The following is a 19,801-nucleotide window of genomic DNA, read 5'->3' on the forward strand; positions in this document are numbered from 1 at the left end:
TCAGTACTGGTACCCCGTGTATATAGCCAAGATATCATTGACTCAGTACTATACCCTGTGTATATAGTTACCATTGACTCAGTACTGGTACCCCGTGTATATAGTTATCATTGACTCAGTACTGGTACCCCGTGTATATAGTTATCATTGACTCAGTACTATACCCTGTGTATATAGTTATCATTGACTCAGTACTGTACCCTGTGTATATAGTTATCATTGACTCAGTACTGGTACCCTGTGTATATAGCCAAGTTATCATTGACTCAGTACTGGTACCCTGTGTATATAGTTATCATTGACTCAGTACTGGTACCCCGTGTATATAGTTATCATTGACTCAGTACTGGTACCCTGTGTATATAGTTATCATTGACTCAGTACTGGTACCCCGTGTATATAGCCAAGATATCATTGACTCAGTACTATACCCTGTGTATATAGTTACCATTGACTCAGTACTGGTACCCCGTGTATATAGTTATCATTGACTCAGTACTGGTACCCCGTGTATATAGTTATCATTGACTCAGTACTGTACCCTGTGTATATAGCCAAGTTATCATTACTCAGTACTGGTACCCCGTGTATATAGCCAAGATATCATTGACTCAGTACTATACCCTGTGTATATAGTTACCATTGACTCAGTACTGGTACCCCGTGTATATAGTTATCATTGACTCAGTACTGGTACCCCGTGTATATAGTTATCATTGACTCAGTACTGGTACCCCGTGTATATAGTTACCATTGACTCAGTACTGGTACCCCGTGTATATAGTTACCATTGACTCAGTACTGGTACCCCGTGTATATAGTTATCATTGACTCAGTACTGTACCCCGTGTATATAGTTATCATTGACTCAGTACTGGTACCCTGTGTATATAGCCAAGTTATCATTGACTCTGTACTGTACCCTGTGTATATAGCCAAGTTATCATTGACTCTGTACTGTACCCTGTGTATATAGTTATCATTGACTCAGTACTATACCCTGTGTATATAGTTACCATTGACTCAGTACTGTACCCTGTGTATATAGTTATCATTGACTCAGTACTGGTACCCTGTGTATATAGCCAAGTTATCATTGACTCAGTACTGTACCCTGTGTATATAGTTATCATTGACTCAGTACTGGTACCCCGTGTATATAGTTATCATTGACTCAGTACTATACCCTGTGTATATAGTTATCATTGACTCAGTACTATACCCTGTGTATATAGTTACCATTGACTCAGTACTGTACCCTGTGTATATAGTTACCATTGACTCAGTACTGTACCCTGTGTATATAGTCATCATTGACTCTGTACTGTACCCTGTGTATATAGTTATCATTGACTCAGTACTGTACCCTGTGTATATAGTTATCATTGACTCAGTACTGGTACCCCGTGTATATAGTTATCATTGACTCTGTACTGTACCCTGTGTATATAGCCAAGTTATCATTGACTCAGTACTGTACCCTGTGTATATAGTTATCATTGACTCAGTACTGGTACCCCGTGTATATAGCCAAGTTATCATTGACTCTGTACTGTACCCTGTGTATATAGTTATCATTGACTCAGTACTGTACCCTGTGTATATAGTTATCATTGACTCAGTACTGTACCCTGTGTATATAGTTATCATTGACTCAGTACTGGTACCCTGTGTATATAGCCAAGTTATCATTGACTCTGTACTGTACCCTGTGTATATAGTCAAGTTATCATTGACTCAGTACTGGTACCCTGTGTATATAGTTATCATTGACTCAGTACTGGTACCCTGTGTATATAGTTATCATTGACTCAGTACTGGTACCCTGTGTATATAGTTATCATTGACTCAGTACTGGTACCCTGTGTATATAGCCAAGTTATCATTGACTCAGTACTGTACCCTGTGTATATAGTTATCATTGACTCAGTACTGGTACCCTGTGTATATAGTTATCATTGACTCAGTACTGTACCCTGTGTATATAGTTATCATTGACTCAGTACTGGTACCCTGTGTATATAGCCAAGTTATCATTGACTCAGTACTGGTACCCTGTGTATATAGTTATCATTGACTCAGTACTGGTACCCTGTGTATATAGCCAAGTTATCATTGACTCAGTACTGGTACCCTGTGTATATAGCCAAGTTATCATTGACTCAGTACTGTACCCTGTGTATATAGCCAAGTTATCATTGACTCAGTACTGGTACCCTGTGTATATAGTTATCATTGACTCAGTACTGGTACCCTGTGTATATAGCCAAGTTATCATTGACTCAGTACTGGTACCCTGTGTATATAGCCAAGTTATCATTGACTCAGTACTGTACCCTGTGTATATAGTTATCATTGACTCAGTACTGGTACCCTGTGTATATAGCCAAGTTATCATTGACTCAGTACTGGTACCCTGTGTATATAGTTATCATTGACTCAGTACTGGTACCCCGTGTATATAGTTATCATTGACTCAGTACTGGTACCCTGTGTATATAGTTACCATTGACTCAGTACTGGTACCCTGTGTATAGAGCCAAGTTAATGTTACTCATTGTATATTTATTCCTTGTGTTGTTATTTCTCTCATTGTTTCTCTCTCCATTGTTGGGAAGGGCCCGTAGTAAGTCACCTTTTCACCTGTTGTTTACCAAGCACTCGATAAAACAATTGTCCAGGGACTGGCGAGTTGATGATTCCTGGTCTAGGGGTCAGGGTTTACCTGGTGCTGCTCTTTAGGGCCTGGGCTTCATCTAGAACCATGTACTGCCACTTGACCCTCTGGAAGTACTTGACATCCTGAACTACCAGCTGGTAACTGGTGATCACCACGTGGAACGGAGCATTCTGGGTGTACAGGGTTTTCTGGCTCCAGAACTTCCTGATCACTTTGCGGTCGTGAGGGTTCCCCCAGTACGGCAGAACCTGAGGGACAAACGGCACAAAGGGTTAATAAATGAATATAATATGTGAATCTGCTCAGTTAATTTTCTCAAGGGAGGTCTAGTAATCATTGAGTCATATCTAAAAAGGAGTTTAGATACTTAGTCTGTGTAGAACTTCTAGTTTCTAATATAATTTAGTTATTTTATCACAACAGAAAGTTGAAATATTAACCTTCGGACTTTTTCCCAGTAGAAAGGAACACTTTAACAGTCACTTTCTTAAAAAAAAGTCATTGTTTTAGTGAGAAAACATTTCAACTCTTGACTCCATGGATTGTTGATACGAGACGTTATGTTAAACTATGTGACGGGACCATAATGAATCCCTCAACACAAATACTGGCTGAGGCTCCATTGTGTGTGTGTCGCCCATTGTTGCCGGGTCAGTTTCTCCGCCTGTCTCGTTCCTCGGGAACTGATACTTATCAGATGTTTGTTAACACCTCATCACCATGGTGAAACAGTTGATTTACTGTCTTCTGAAAAACGTCCAACAATGATGGTTTTGCAGTAAAAGTCGGTGTATATGGAGGGTGTGTGTGTGTGTGTGGTAAAATACCATGCCTCTGATTCATAGTTAGCATAAGTCATATAATACTATGCTGCCCCCTAAAGGACAATCGGAATAAGGCACCTAAGCAACCACTGGTTCTCACACCTTCAGACTATACAGGGTGTTGTGATGCATTTTCCCCTCACACAACAACAGAGCATATACAGTCAATATATACAGTCAATTAACGCAGAGGCAGAAACAATAGGCTGAAAAGTTTAACGAAAGGAGAGAGCTGGAGAGAACAGCTGATGGACAACAGAACAGCTGATGGACAGTACAGCTGATGGACAGTACAGCTGATGGACAACAGAACAGCTGATGGACAACAGAACAGCTGATGGACAGTACAGCTGATGGACAACAGAACAGCTGATGGACAACAGAACAGCAGATGGACAACAGAACAGCTGATGGACAGTACAGCTGATGGACAGAACAGCTGATGGACAGAACAGCTGATGGACAGTACAGCTGATGGACAGAACAGCTGATGGACAGAACAGCTGATGGACAGAACAGCTGATGGACAGTACAGCTGATGGACAACAGAACAGCTGATGGACAACAGAACAGCTGATGGACAGAACAGCTGATGGACAGTACAGCTGATGGACAGAACAGCTGATGGACAGTACAGCTGATGGACAGTACAGCTGATGGACAACAGAACAGCTGATGGACAGAACAGCTGATGGACAGAACAGCTGATGGACAGAACAGCTGATGAACAGAACAGCTGATGGACAGAACAGCTGATGGACAGAACAGCTGATGGACAGAACAGCTGATGGACAGTACAGCTGATGGACAACAGAACAGCTGATGAACAACAGAACAGCTGATGGACAACAGAACAGCTGATGGTGTCAGAGCAACAGTAGGATCCCGATGTCTCACCTTGAATTTGGGGACAAAGCGTGTAAACTCCTGGTGCCAGTTATTCAGTGTGGAGGCAGGAGAGATGATGAGGAACGGACCCCAGATGTTGTCCCGCTGCAGAAGACAGGAAGGACAGAGACACACACTCAGTCAGTCAGTCATCACGACAGGTATGTATGCTTGTGGACGTGTTTAACTATTCTTGTGAAGTCCCCAAAACAACAGTAAACTAACAAACTGGGGACATTTTGTTAGTCCCCATAATGTCAAATGCAATTTCTAGGGGTTTAGGGTTAGGAGCTAGGGTTGGGTTTAGGAGCTAGGGGTTAGGTTTAGGAGCTAGGGGTTAGGTTTAGGGGGTTAGGTTTAGGGGTTAGAGAATGGTTTAGGGTTAAGAGCTAAGGTTAGGTTTCATAGCTAGGGTTAGGTTTAGGGTTAGGTTTAGGAGCTAGGGTTAGGTTTAGGAGCTAGGTTTAGGGTTAGGTTTAGGAGCTAGGGTTAGGTTTAGTAGCTAGGGTTTGGTTTAGTAGCTAGGGTTTGGTTTAGGTTTAGTAGCTCGGGTTTGGTTTAGTAGCTAGGGTTTGGTTTAGGTTTAGTAGCTAGGGTTTGGTTTAGGTTTAGTAGCTAGGGTTTGGTGTTGGGTTAAGGTTATGGGACTGAATTGTGTGTGTCCCAAACGTTTAGCTGTACAAGACAGTGTGTGTGTGTGTGTGTGTGTGTGTGTGTGTGTGTGTGTGTGTGTGTGCGCGCGTGTGCGTGCGTGCGAAAAACAGGAAACACTAAGCTGTGAAACATGTCTTCCTGTGGGCTTCAAATCCCCAAAACATAATTCCCATTTCCCCTCCTTGTCACTTAAAACACCTTGGGGTCCATGGATACAGCTGGACTGCTCCCATTCACATGATTCATCAACAATCGCCCCCCGTAATAAAAAACGACAATAATACAACACATTTTTTGACTTTGACAATGAAACTTTATGACTTCTGCATGCCAAGTACAAAGGTTTGGAAGAGACCAGGTAAACGAAAACACGTAGTTGACTCAGGTGTGCTGCTTACCTCAGCCAGGTGACCCAGCAGAGCGATGCTCTGGACAGTCTTCCCCAGGCCCATCTCATCTGCTAGGATACCATTGATACCCTACAGAGAGGGAGACAGGACGGGATGTCACGACTGAGAAAAGTGACAGTACTGGGACCATAACAGGTGTGTGTGATAGGGGGAGCAGCGCAGGCCAACAATCAATGAAAAGCTGATCTTTTGAAGCTTGCGTTTACCTGTTCGTAGAGGTTAGCCAGCCAGTTCATGATCTTTTGAAGTTTGCGTTTACCTGTTCATAGAGGTTAGCCAGCCAGTTCATGATCTTTTGAAGCTTGCGTTTACCTGTTCATAGAGGTTAGCCAGCCAGTTCATGATCTTTTGAAGCTTGCGTTTACCTGTTCGTAGAGGTTAGCCAGCCAGTTCATGATCTTTTGAAGTTTGCGTTTACCTGTTCGTAGAGGTTAGCCAGCCAGTTCATGATCTTTTGAAGTTTGCGTTTACCTGTTCGTAGAGGTTAGCCAGCCAGTTCATGATCTCTTTTGAAGCTTGCGTTTACCTGTTCGTAGAGGTTAGCCAGCCAGTTCATGATCTTTTGAAGTTTGCGTTTACCTGTTCGTAGAGGTTAGCCAGCCAGTTCATGATCTTTTGAAGTTTGCGTTTACCTGTTCGTAGAGGTTAGCCAGCCAGTTCATGATCTTTTGAAGTTTGCGTTTACCTGTTCGTAGAGGTTAGCCAGCCAGTTCATGATCTTTTGAAGTTTGCGTTTACCTGTTCGTAGAGGTTAGCCAGCCAGTTCATGATCTTTTGAAGCTTGCGTTTACCTGTTCGTAGAGGTTAGCCAGCCAGTTCATGATCTTTTGAAGCTTGCGTTTACCTGTTCGTAGAGGATAGCCAGCCAGTTCATGATCTTTTGAAGCTTGCGTTTACCTGTTCGTAGAGGTTAGCCAGCCAGTTCATGCCTTTCAGCTGGTATCCCTTCAATTTCCCGTTGAAGATGGTTGGCTGGGGGATGTCCTCTCCGGCCTGGATAGAAGGGTTAGACAGGCTGTAGCTCTCCCCGAACCCTGACCCCGACCCCCCACTGGCCTGGTGCAGGGAGGCACAGCGACTGTCCTTAGCCTCCTCGTCAAAGAGACGTGTCTAAAGGGAGGGGGGGGGGAAAGTGGACCGTCTTATTTTGAGAACGATGGGAATCGAATCATTGTTCCATGTTGAGTCTACATGTCTCTCTGGGTGTTGGAGGTATTTCTGGAGGTATATCTGGAGGTGAGGGATATCTGGAGGTATATCTGGAGGTATGGTATATCTGGAGGTAAATCTGGAGGTATGGTATATCTGGAGGTATATCTGGAGGTGAGGGATATCTGGAGGTATATCTGGAGGTATGGTATATCTGGAGGTATATCTGGAGGTATGGTATATCTGGAGGTAAATCTGGAGGTATGGTATATCTGGAGGTAAATCTGGAGGTGAGGGATATCTGAAGGTATATCTGGAGGTATGGTATATCTGGAGGTATGGTATATCTGGAGGTAAATCTGGAGGCGAGGTATATCTGGAGGTATATCTGGATGTATGGTATATCTGGAGGTATGGTATATCTGGAGGTATGGTATATCTGGAGGTATATCTGGAGGTATGGTATATCTGGAGGTAAATCTGGAGGTATGGTAAATCTGGAGGTATGGTATATCTGGAGGTAAATCTGGAGGTATGGTATATCTGGAGGTAAATCTGGAGGTATGGTATATCGTGAGGTAAATCTGGAGGTATGGTATATCGTGAGGTAAATCAGGAGGTATGGTATATCGTGAGGTAAATCTGGAGGTATGGTATATCTGGAGGTAAATCTGGAGGTATTTCTGGAGGTATTTCTGGAGGTATGGTATAGCTGGAGGTATATCTGGAGGTATGGTATAGCTGGAGGTATATCTGGAGGTATGGTAAATCTGGAGGTATGGTATATCTGGAGGTAAATCTGGAGGTATGGTATATCTGGAGGTATATCTGGAGGTATGGTATATCTGGAGGTATGGTATATCTGGAGGTAAATCTGGAGGTATGGTATAGCTGGAGGTATATCTGGAGGTATGGTAAATCTGGAGGTATGGTATATCTGGAGGTAAATCTGGAGGTATGGTATATCTGGAGGTAAATCTGGAGGTATGGTATATCTGGAGGTAAATCTGGAGGTATGGTATATCTGGAGGTATTTCTGGAGGTATGGTATATCTGGAGGTAAATCTGGAGGTAAATCTGGAGGTATATCTGGAGGTGAGGTATATCTGGAGGTATATCTGAAGGTATGGTATATCTGGAGTTATATCTGGAGGTATATCTGGAGGTAAATCTGAAGGTATATCTGAAGGTATATCTGAAGGTATGGTATATCTGGAGGTATATCTGGAGGTATATCTGGAGGTAAATCTGAAGGTATTGTATATCTGGAGGTAAATCTGAAGGTATTGTATATCTGGAGGTATATCTGAAGGTATATCTGTAGGTATATATGGAGGTATATCTGAAGGTATGGTATATCTGGAGGTATATCTGGAGGTATATCTGAAGGTGAGGTATATCTGGAGGTATGGTATAGCTGGAGGTATATCTGAAGGTATATCATAGCTGGAGGTATATCTGAAGGTATATCTGGAGGTATATCTGGAGGTATATCTGAAGGTATATCTGAAGGTATATCTGGAGGTATATCTGGAGGTATATCTGAAGGTATATCTAGAGGTATATCTGAAGGTATGGTATAGCTGGAGGTATATCTGAAGGTATATCTAGAGGTATATCTGAAGGTATGGTATAGCTGGAGGTATATCTGAAGGTATATCTGGAGGTATATTGGAAGGTATATTGGAAGGTATGGTATATCTGAAGGTATGGTATATCTGGATGTATATCTGGTACTTACTCTGGCCTGGTGTATCTCGTAGGCTTCTTTAGCTTTCCTTAAGGCCTGAGACTTGTAGTATTCACTATCTGAGACACACAACAATTCAACACTGTTACTAGAAAATGGTAACGTTCCTCTCTTCATAATCAAGTGCAAAAAGAAAGAAAGGAGGAAACACTTGAGATCCAATCAATAATCAGTCACGATTAGATTAGGCTATTGAGATTTAAAATGAAGTAACCGGAATATGTATAGTAACATTCATTACCATAGTCCTCCTGTCCAACGTTGACCGTCAGCCCTCCCCCGATGGTCATCTGCCTGTGAGAGTTGGTGTCGTCCAGCTTGTTGAGAATGTCCTCCTCTCCCCCATCCTCCTCCCCGGGACCCTTGCCCCCCATGAAGTGGGCGTACAGCTCTGTCTGGGTGATCAGGAAGTTCAGCTTACGCTGCTGTCGCTTCGCCTGGGAGGGAGACAGAGAGACAGGTAGAGAGAGAGAGACCGGTAGAGAGAGAGAGAGACAGGTAGAGAGAGAGAGAGGTAGAGAGAGAGAGAGAGAGGTAGAGAGAGAGACAGGTAGAGAGAGAGAGACAGGTAGAGAGAGAGAGAGACAGGTAGAGAGAGACAGGTAGAGAGACAGGTAGAGAGAGAGAGAGACAGGTAGAGAGAGAGAGACAGGTAGAGAGAGAGAGACAGGTAGAGAGAGAGAGAGACAGGTAGAGAGAGAGAGAGACAGGTAGAGAGAGAGAGAGACAGGTAGAGAGAGAGAGAGAGGGAGAGAGAGAGAGACAGGTAGAGAGAGAGAGAGACAGGTAGAGAGAGAGAGACAGGTAGAGAGAGAGAGACAGGTAGAGAGAGAGACAGGTAGAGAGAGAGAGAGAGAGAGAGAGAGAGAGAGACAGACAGGTAGAGAGAGAGAGACAGGTAGAGAGAGAGAGAGACAGGTAGAGAGAGAGACAGGTAGAGAGAGAGAGACAGGTAGAGAGAGAGAGACAGGTAGAGAGAGAGAGAGACAGGTAGAGAGAGAGAGACAGGTAGAGAGAGAGAGACAGGTAGAGAGAGAGAGACAGGTAGAGAGAGAGAGAGAGAGAGAGAGAGACAGGTAGAGAGAGAGAGAGAGAGACAGGTAGAGAGAGACAGGTAGAGAGAGAGAGAGAGAGAGACAGGTAGAGAGAGAGAGAGAGAGACAGGTAGAGAGAGAGAGAGAGAGAGACAGGTAGAGAGAGAGAGAGAGAGACAGGTATAGAGAGAGAGACAGGTATAGAGAGAGACAGGTATAGAGAGAGAGAGAGAGAGAGAGAGAGAGAGAGAGAGAGAGAGAGAGAGAGACAGGTATAGAGAGAGACAGGTATAGAGAAAGAGAGAGAGAGAGAGAGAGAGAGAGAGAGAGAGAGACCGGTAGAGAGAGAGAGACCGGTAGAGAGAGACAGGTAGAGAGAGAGAGACAGGTAGAGAGAGAAAGACCGGTAGAGAGAGAAAGGTAGAGAGAGAGAGACAGGTAGAGAGAGAGAGACAGGTAGAGAGAGAGAGACAGGTAGAGAGAGAGAGACCGGTAGAGAGAGAGAGACCGGTAGAGAGAGAAAGACCGGTAGAGAGAGAAAGACCGGTAGAGAGAGACAGACCGGTAGAGAGAGACAGGTAGAGAGAGAGAGACCGGTAGAGAGAGACAGGTAGAGAGAGAGAGACAGGTAGAGAGAGAGAGAAAGGTAGAGAGAGAGAGACCGGTAGAGAGATAGAGAAAGGTAGAGAGAGAGAGAAAGGTAGAGAGAGAGAGACCGGTAGAGAGAGAGACAGGTAGAGAGAGAGAGAAAGGTAGAGAGAGAGAGAAAGGTAGAGAGAGAGAGAAAGGTAGAGAGAGAGAGAAAGGTAGAGAGAGAGAGAGACAGGTAGAGAGAGAGAGAGACAGGTAGAGAGAGAGAGAGACAGGTAGAGAGAGAGAGACCGGTAGAGAGAGAAAGGTAGAGAGAGAAAGAAAGGTAGAGAGAGAGAGAAAGGTAGAGAGAGAGAAAGGTAGAGAGAGAGAGAAAGGTAGAGAGAGAGAGAAAGGTAGAGAGAGAGAGAGACAGGTAGAGAGAGAGAGAGACAGGTAGAGAGAGAGAGACCGGTAGAGAGAGAAAGGTAGAGAGAGAGGGAACGTTAAATCCCTGACAGAGTTTCATTCGTTTTGATCTGTTTATAATCCAAATTCATTTTAGGGAGATCCCTAGAGACGTTTGTTTACGTGGTGGAGGGGTGACCAACCCTACTGGAGAGCTTCTGGATGTGCAGGCTTTTACTCCAACTTTACTGTAACACCCCGGATTCAGCTAACCAAGTGACAAGTAGAATCAGGTGTGTTACATCAGAGCATTATAAGGCAGGAAGGTATCTCGTCATGTTTCTAATGGTAGAGCAGTGTGTGTTTCCCAGTCTCACCTCTCTCATCTCCTCGTCATGTTTCTAATGGTAGAGCAGTGTGTGTTTCCCAGTCTCACCTCTCTCATCTCCTCGTCATGTTTCTAATGGTAGAGCAGTGTGTGTTTCCCAGTCTCACCTCTCTCATCTCCTCGTCATGTTTCTAATGGTAGAGCAGTGTGTGTTTCCCAGTCTCACCTCTCTCATCTCCTCGTCATGTTTCTAATGGTAGAGCAGTGTGTGTTTCCCAGTCTCACCTCTCTCATCTCCTCGTCATGTTTCTAATGGTAGAGCAGTGTGTGTTTCCCAGTCTCACCTCTCTCATCTCCTCGTCATGTTTCTAATGGTAGAGCAGTGTGTGTTTCCCAGTCTCACCTCTCTCATCTCCTCGTCATGTTTCTAATGGTAGAGCAGTGTGTGTTTCCCAGTCTCACCTCTCTCATCTCCTCGTCATGTCTCTGATGGTAGAGCAGTGTGTGTTTCCCAGTCTCACCTCTCTCATCTCCTCGTCATGTTTCTAATGGTAGAGCAGTGTGTGTTTCCCAGTCTCACCTCTCTCATCTCCTCGTCATGTTTCTAATGGTAGAGCAGTGTGTGTTTCCCAGTCTCACCTCTCTCATCATGTCTCTGATGGTAGAGCAGTGTGTGTTTCCCAGTCTCACCTCTCTCATCTCCTCGTCATGTCTCTGATGGTAGAGCAGTGTGTGTTTCCCAGTCTCACCTCTCTCATCTCCTCGTCATGTTTCTAATGGTAGAGCAGTGTGTTTCCCAGTCTCACCTCTCTCATCTCCTCGTCATGTTTCTAATGGTAGAGCAGTGTGTGTTTCCCAGTCTCACCTCTCTCATCTCCTCATCATGTTTCTAATGGTAGAGCAGTGTGTGTTTCCCAGTCTCACCTCTCTCAGCTCCTCGTCCAGTTTGCGTTGCTCCAGAGCCTCTTTCTCTGCTCTCTTCCTGTGTTCCTTCTCCACCTTCTCATATTTCTTCCAGTAGAGCGTCATCTCCTTGGTCAGTCTCCTGGCCCGGGGAAGGGTTTCTTTACAGTTCTTCTGGGCTTGGATGGCTGCCCTACGTACCTCACGCATACACTGGTGGGCCAGCTGGAGACGAAGAGGAGATAACAGATTAATGAGATGGTACTGAGTTAAGATCAGACAGACACTGGTGGGCCAGCTAGAGACGAAGAGGAGATAACAGATTAATGAGATGGTACTGAGTTAAGATCAGACAGACACTGGTGGGCCAGCTGAAGACGAAGAGGAGATAACAGATTAATGAGATGGTACTGAGTTAAGATCAGACAGACACTGGTGGGCCAGCTGAAGACGAGGAAGAGATAACTCAGTACCATCTCATTAATCTGTTAAAATCAGACAGACACTGGTGGGCCAGCTAGAGATGAGAACACACACACACACACACACACACACACACACAAAGAAAACAGAACACATACAGACATTTAGTTTGAAGTAAATTATACAGAAAAACTAGACACAGAATTTGTCTCAGGTAAAACACAGACACTTTTACACAGGGATAGTCTTTCAAACATCTACACATACAGACACTAGCTTTTAATAGGTCAGGAAAGGCTTAAAAGCTGTTTACCTTTTTGGCATTGGTAAGGACGAAGTTCTTGGCTGATGCTTTTTGCTTGAATGCCTAAAGAAAGATTATGCAATTATGAATACGTCACTTCATACCCATTCACGTGAATACGTCACTTCATACCCATGAATACATCACTTCATACCCATGAATACGTCACTTCATACCCATGAATACGTCACTTCATACCCATACCCATGAATACGTCACTTCATACCCATTCACATGAATACGTCACTTCATACCCATGAATGTCACTTCATACCCATTCACGTGAATACGTCACTTCATACCCATGAATACGTCACTTCATACCCATACCCGTGAATACGTCACTTCATACCCATGAATACGTCACTTCATACCCATACCCGTGAATACGTCACTTCATACCCATTCACATGAATACGTCACTTCATACCCATGAATACGTCACTTCATACCCATGAATACGTCACTTCATACCCGTTCACACGAATACATCACTTCATACCCATTCACGTAAATACGTCACTTCATACCCATTCACATGAATACGTCACTTCATACCCATTCACGTGAATACGTCACTTCATACCCATGAATATGTCACTTCATACCCATTCACGTGAATACGTCACTTCATACCCATTCACGTGAATACGTCACTTCATACCCATGAATACGTCACTTCATACCCATTCACACGAATACATCACTTCATACCCATGAATACGTCACTTCATACCCATTCACACGAATACATCACTTCATACCCATGAATACATCACTTCATACCCATTCACATGAATACGTCACTTCATACCCATTCACATGAATACGTCACTTCATACCCATTCACATGAATACATCACTTCATACCCATTCACGTGAATACATCACTTCATACCCATGAATAAGTCACTTCATACCCATTCACACGAATACATCACTTCATACCCATTCACATGAATACATCACTTCATACCCATTCACGTGAATACGTCACTTCATACCCATTCACGTGAATACGTCACTTCATACCCATTCACGTGAATACGTCACTTCATACCAATTCACGTGAATACGTCACTTCATACCATTCACGTGAATACGTCACTTCATACCCATTCACATGAATACGTCACTTCATACCCATGAATACATCACTTCATACCCATGAATACGTCACTTCATACCCATTCACATGAATACGTCACTTCATACCCATGAATACGTCACTTCATACCCATTCACATGAATACATCACTTCATACCCATTTACATGAATACATCACTTCATACCCATGAATGTCACTTCATACCCATACCCGTGAATACGTCACTTCATACACATTCACATGAATACGTCACTTCATACCCATACCCGTGAATACGTCACTTCATACCCATTCACGTGAATACGTCACTTCATACCCATTCACGTGAATACGTCACTTCATACCCATTCACGTGAATACGTCACTTCATACCCATTCACGTGAATACGTCACTTCATACCCATTCACGTGAATACGTCACTTCATACCCATGAATACGTCACTTCATACCCATTCACGTGAATACGTCACTTCATACCCATGAATACGTCACTTCATACCCATTCACACGAATACATCACTTCATACCCATTCACGTGAATACGTCACTTCATACCCATTCACATGAATACGTCACTTCATACCCATTCACGTGAATACGTCACTTCATACCCATGAATATGTCACTTCATACCCATTCACGTGAATACGTCACTTCATACCCATTCACGTGAATACGTCACTTCATACCCATGAATACGTCACTTCATACCCATTCACACGAATACATCACTTCATACCCATGAATACATCACTTCATACCCATTCACATGAATACGTCACTTCATACCCATTCACATGAATACGTCACTTCATACCCATTCACATGAATACGTCACTTCATACCCATTCACATGAATACATCACTTCATACCCATTCACGTGAATACGTCACTTCATACCCATGAATACATCACTTCATACCCATTCACACGAATACATCACTTCATACCCATTCACGTGAATACGTCACTTCATACCCATTCACGTGAATACGTCACTTCATACCCATGAATACATCACTTAATACCCATGAATATGTCACTTCATACCCATTCACATGAATACGTCACTTCATACCCATGAATATGTCACTTCATACCCATTCACGTGAATACGTCACTTCATAACCATGAATACATCACTTCATACCCATGAATACGTCACTTCATACCCGTTCACATGAATACGTCACTTCATACCCGTTCACATGAATACGTCACTTCATACCCATGAATACGTCACTTCATACCCATTCACATTATCAACTTTAGCCCCTCTCAGATATCCTTCAATCAGAGATCAGAGCAGAACAAAGCAGCTCAGAGTGCATGTTCTGATCTAGGATTTATTTTATATTTTATTTAACTAGGCAAGTCGGTTAAGAACAAATTCTCATTTACAATGACGGCCTACACCAGACAAACCCGGATGATGAATACATCACTTCATACCCATGAATTGTGCGCTGCCTTATGGGACTCGCAATCACCACCGGTTGTGATTCAGCCTGGAATCGAACCAGGGTCTGTAGTGACGCCTCTAGCACCGAGATGCAGTGCCTTAGATCCGCTGCGCCACTCGGGAGCCCCTAGGATCTGTTCATATAATCCTATTGATTCTGATCTAGGATCTGTCCATATAATCCTATTGATTCTGATCTAGGATCTGTCCATATAATCCTATTGATTCTGATCTAGGATCTGTCCATATAATCCTATTGATTCTGATCTAGGATCTGTCCATATAATCCTATTGATTCTGATCTAGGATCTGTCCATATAATCCTATTGATTCTGATCTAGGATCTGTCCATATAATCCTATTGATTCTGATCTAGGATCTGTCCATATAATCCTATTGATTCTGATTTAGGATCTGTCCATATAATCCTATTGATTCTGATCTAGGATCTGTCCATATAATCCTATTGATTCTGATCTAGGATCTGTCCATATAATCCTATTGATTCTGATCTAGGATCTGTCCATATAATCCCATTGATTCTGATCTAGGATCTGTCCATATAATCCTATTGATTCTGATCTAGGATCTGTCCATATAATCCTATTGATTCTGATCTAGGATCTGTACATATAATCCTATTGATTCTGATCTTGGATCTGTCCATATAATCCTATTGATTCTGATCTAGGATCTGTCCATATAATCTCATTGACTATGATGTAAAAGGCTAAACTGATCCCAGATCAGCACTCCTACTCTGAGACGCTTTATGGATAAGGGCTCAGTTCACAACAACAACTCACATATTTACAAAGATATTCATCCACTCCTACCATTTGGACTCCTGTAAGACCTCTCAGACTACACTACCCAGCGTACCTTGGGGCACTCCTTCTTGGCGATGGTGAGCCAGACTTTGCGTCGCCGTGCGTTCAGCTGCTCTACGGTCAGGTGTTTCTTCTTCAACATGGGAAGAGGGGCGTCATGGGAAAACTTGGCGAAGATCTTGGTGACATGCGGCCGCCCCTCGCCTGAGAACTCCCCTTCCCCTCTCTTCTTTTTCCTCTTGCCCTTCTTCAACTTGCCTGAGAAGAGAAGGGAATATGGACAGGTACATCCATTATTGGAGACCAACGTGACATTTTCCAGGACGCAAGTCAACCTGTTCACTAGTAGCAGTATTAAAAATCTATACGATTCCCTCTAGATTTTTAAAAATTGTATAGGTTTGTGGGAACAATCATCCATAAAAAACCAGACATTCAAACAAAGCAAAGAAAGACCGTTATAAATAAATAAATAAACTGCGTTTCTTACCCTTGAATTTCTTCTCCTCCTTGATCTTCTTCTTCTTGGGGCCCAGCAGGTGGCGCTGTTGTTCATGGAAAGGGTCATGGGAGGAGAGCAGTCCTGTACTATAGTACTGATACTGCTGCAGCTGAGAGGAGAGGGTTACAAACTGGCATTTAGAGGAGCAGACGTGTAGAGATGTCAAGTTTGTATCTGTGCCTTTATGGTGACTGTGACAACATGGGCAGTGCCATTCAGGCTATTGCCATTTTAAAAATGTAGTCAATTTTCTCCCTTCTTTTGATGTTTGAAAACACTAATAGGTCTGGAGTCCTGAACCACATCTTGTATGTCATTCATTTATTGTGACCACTAGATGGCGGTGATTAAGACTAATGCCAATTTACAAACTAAGCAAACCAATTTTTTTAATTTAATTTTTTTATTTTTATTTTACCTTTATTTAACCAGGCAAGTCAGTTAAGAACACATTCTTATTTTCAATGACGGCCTAGGAACAGTGGGTTAACTGCCTGTTCAGGGGCAGAACGACAGATTTGTACCTTGTCAGCTCGGGGGTTTGAACTCGCAACCTTCCGGTTACTAGTCCAACGCTCTAACCACTAGGCTACGCTGCCACCCCAATTTGAAGACAAACTCACTTTTTTTCTTCTATTTTTAATTTTACCTTTATTTAACCAGGCAAGTCAGTTAATAAGAACAAAATCTTATTTTCAATGACAGCCTAGGAAACAGTGGGTTAACTGCCTTGTTCAGGGGCAGAACGACAGATTTGTACCTTGTCATCTCGGAGATTCGATCTACTAACCTCTCGGTTACTGGCCCAACGCTCCAACCACTAGGCCGCCTGCCTCCAACCACTAGGCCGCCTGCCTCCAACCACTAGGCCGCCTGCCTCCAACCACTAGGCCGCCTGCCTCCAACCACTAGGCCGCCTGCCTCCAACCACTAGGTCGCCTGCCTCTAACCACTAGGTCGCCTGCCTCTAACCACTAGACTACCTGCCTCTAACCACTAGACTACCTGCCTCTAACCACTAGACTACCTGCCTCTAACCACTAGACTACCTGCCTCTAACCACTAGACTACCTGCCTCTAACCACTAGACTACCTGCCTCTAACCACTAGACTACCTGCCTCTAACCACTAGACTACCTGCCTCTAACCACTAGACTACCTGCCTCTAACCACTAGACTACCTGCCTCTAACAACTAGGTTACCTGCCTCTAACCACCAGGTCACCTATCTCTAACCACTAGGCTACCTGCTGTCCCAAAAAATGTCACTTTGGTTTCCAATAATAGATGTAGTCCTCCATATTCCCTTCTCCTCTCGGGCAAGCTCTGATCATTGGCTGATCCCTCCCAACCAGTTGACTACTTTAAAATAGTGGAAGTCCTCAATGGTAATGTCCATGCAAAAACAAATGAAAACACATGGCTATAGAGTCATCGTTGTTCAGGCATCACAACGAGCACAATAGTATTGACGGTCGTGTGGCTGCAGTGGTCGTCACTATACATCAACAAATAACATAGTTGTGTTATGCACACGCATGAATGCCTGTGTGTATGTCTCGACGTACGTGTGTGTGTGTGTATGTCTCGACGTGTGTGCGTGTGTGTGTATGTCTCGACGTGTGTGTGTATGTGTGTGTGTGTGTGTGTATGTCTCGACGTGTGTGTGTGTGTGTATGTGTGTGTGTATGTCTCGACGTGTGTGTGTGTGTGTGTATGTGTGTGTGTGTGTGTGTGTGTATGTCTCGACGTGTGTGCGTGTGTGTGTGTGTGTGTGTGCGTACCTCTCTGTCGTTGTGGAACTTGTTCTGGTGCTCCCTGGTGAACTGGTGCAGTCTGAGCATGTCCTGTAGCTCTTCTCTGGACAGACTGAAGTCAGAGTCCTCCGTGTCTGACTCACTGGTGTCGTCGCTCAACAGGATACTCTATGGGGGGGGGGGGGGGGGCAATTCAGATATAGTGGGGTGCTGTCTCTCTATATTCACCACAACAGACTGGTTTACTGGACACAGATTAAGTCTAGTTCTGGACTAAAAAAAACATGATCATTTGTTTCGGTTCAGAACTAGGCTTTGTAGTCCTGAACGTTAATACACTAAATCATGAATAAATGAAAAATACCTTGAGCCATTTCCTGCTCTTCTTCAGTTTGGAGAAGTTGTATAGACTGGCTTTGTCTTCCTTGTGTTCTGTGGAGAATTAAAAGGAGCGTGAAGGAAAATCCAGACCCCTACTAAAGCATATCCTGTAGCAGAATATATATACAACAGCTGGGAGCGTACACCACTGTTAAAGGTGCATGCAACTATTTCAATGTTCCAGGAGAACTCTCCCTAAGCTCCCCTTCACCTTGCGATGGAGTTCCGTTGAGGGTGGTGCCCTCGGTAACAAGCCCCTCCTCATCCAGGTCACATGACTCCTCTTTTATCGCCAAGGCTGCGTGCTGATTGACCGGCCTCAGAGAAGGCCCCTCCCCTAATCCGTCATCGTCGCTGTCATCACTGTGATATGACAAACATGTACACATGAGCCCAGAGTCATCCCAGTCACGTCATAAAGAACAGGCAACATCTACTCCAGGCTTTTTTATTCTTTTTTTTATTATTATTGATAAGGCGCACGCGGTGGCTGTGCGCTCGTGGCTCTCATTCACACAACTGCTCCCTCTGTTTGCTACAAATATAAGTTGTAACTCTAACTCTGAAAGGGATAGTGCAAGATTTTGGCAATTAAAATGGTGAAATATGCTAAACCAAATAAAATCCGCCATTTCCAGGTTGCTAAAATTCTAATAGTTCGCCTAATTTCAGTTTATGTGACAATACATGTAAGTACAGTGTAGAGCAGGGGCCTGGGGCCCACAGTTGGTACACATTTAAAATGTGCCCTAGCACTACACAGCTGATTCAAATAATGAGTTGAGCTTGATGAGTTGGTTATATGAATCAGCTGTGTAGTGCAAACGCAAAAACAAAAGGTTCACCAAGGGAGGACCCCCAGGACCGAGTTTGGGAAAAACCTTCCCTACAACACGTGTCAAACTCGTTCACAATGGACAGAGTGTCTGCGGGTTTTCACTCCTCCCTTGTACTTGATTGATGAAGTAAGGTCCCTGATTAGTAAGGAACTCCCCTCACCTGGTTGTCTAGGTCTCAGTAAGGAACTCCCCTCACCTGGTTGTCTAGGTCTCAGTAAGGAACTCCCCTCACCTGGTCTAGGTCTCAGTAAGGAACTCTCCCTGGTCTAGGTCACCCCCTGGTCGTCTAGGTCTCAGTAAGGAACTCCCCTCACCTGGTTGTCTAGGTCTCAGTAAGGAACTCCCCTCACCTGGTTGTCTAGATCTCAGTAAGGAACTCTCCTCACCTGGTTGTCTAGATCTCAGTAAGGAACTCCCCTCACCTGGTTGTCTAGGTCTCAGTAAGGAACTCCCCTCACCTGGTTGTCTAGGTCTCAGTAAGGAACTCCCCTCACCTGGTTGTCTAGGTCTCAGTAAGGAACTCCCCTCACCTGGTTGTCTAGGTCTCAGTAAGGAACTCTCCTCACCTGGTTGTCTAGGTCTCAGTAAGGAACT

General features: G+C 43.9%; 1 protein-coding gene across 2 annotated transcripts in view; it reads right to left on the minus strand.

Annotated features, from left to right (window-relative positions):
• ino80 (INO80 complex ATPase subunit) overlaps nt 1-19,801 on the minus strand; it is a 99,999-nt gene that overhangs the window by 76,811 nt on the left and 3,387 nt on the right. For both annotated transcript variants that reach the window (XM_065026181.1, XM_065026182.1), the window contains exons 4-16: nt 18,580-18,731; nt 18,352-18,419; nt 18,015-18,155; nt 16,219-16,339; nt 15,781-15,986; nt 12,335-12,388; nt 11,620-11,823; nt 8,597-8,792; nt 8,347-8,414; nt 6,354-6,566; nt 5,445-5,525; nt 4,402-4,497; nt 2,726-2,928 (exon numbers count right to left, since the gene is read on the minus strand). In XM_065026181.1, coding sequence (XP_064882253.1) covers nt 2,726-2,928; nt 4,402-4,497; nt 5,445-5,525; nt 6,354-6,566; nt 8,347-8,414; nt 8,597-8,792; nt 11,620-11,823; nt 12,335-12,388; nt 15,781-15,986; nt 16,219-16,339; nt 18,015-18,155; nt 18,352-18,419; nt 18,580-18,731 — 1,803 coding nt within the window. The remainder of the gene's footprint in view (nt 1-2,725; nt 2,929-4,401; nt 4,498-5,444; nt 5,526-6,353; nt 6,567-8,346; nt 8,415-8,596; nt 8,793-11,619; nt 11,824-12,334; nt 12,389-15,780; nt 15,987-16,218; nt 16,340-18,014; nt 18,156-18,351; nt 18,420-18,579; nt 18,732-19,801) is intronic.

Source organism: Oncorhynchus nerka, linkage group LG13, assembly GCF_034236695.1.
Source record: "Oncorhynchus nerka isolate Pitt River linkage group LG13, Oner_Uvic_2.0, whole genome shotgun sequence".
Classification (NCBI taxonomy): domain Eukaryota; kingdom Metazoa; phylum Chordata; class Actinopteri; order Salmoniformes; family Salmonidae; genus Oncorhynchus; species Oncorhynchus nerka.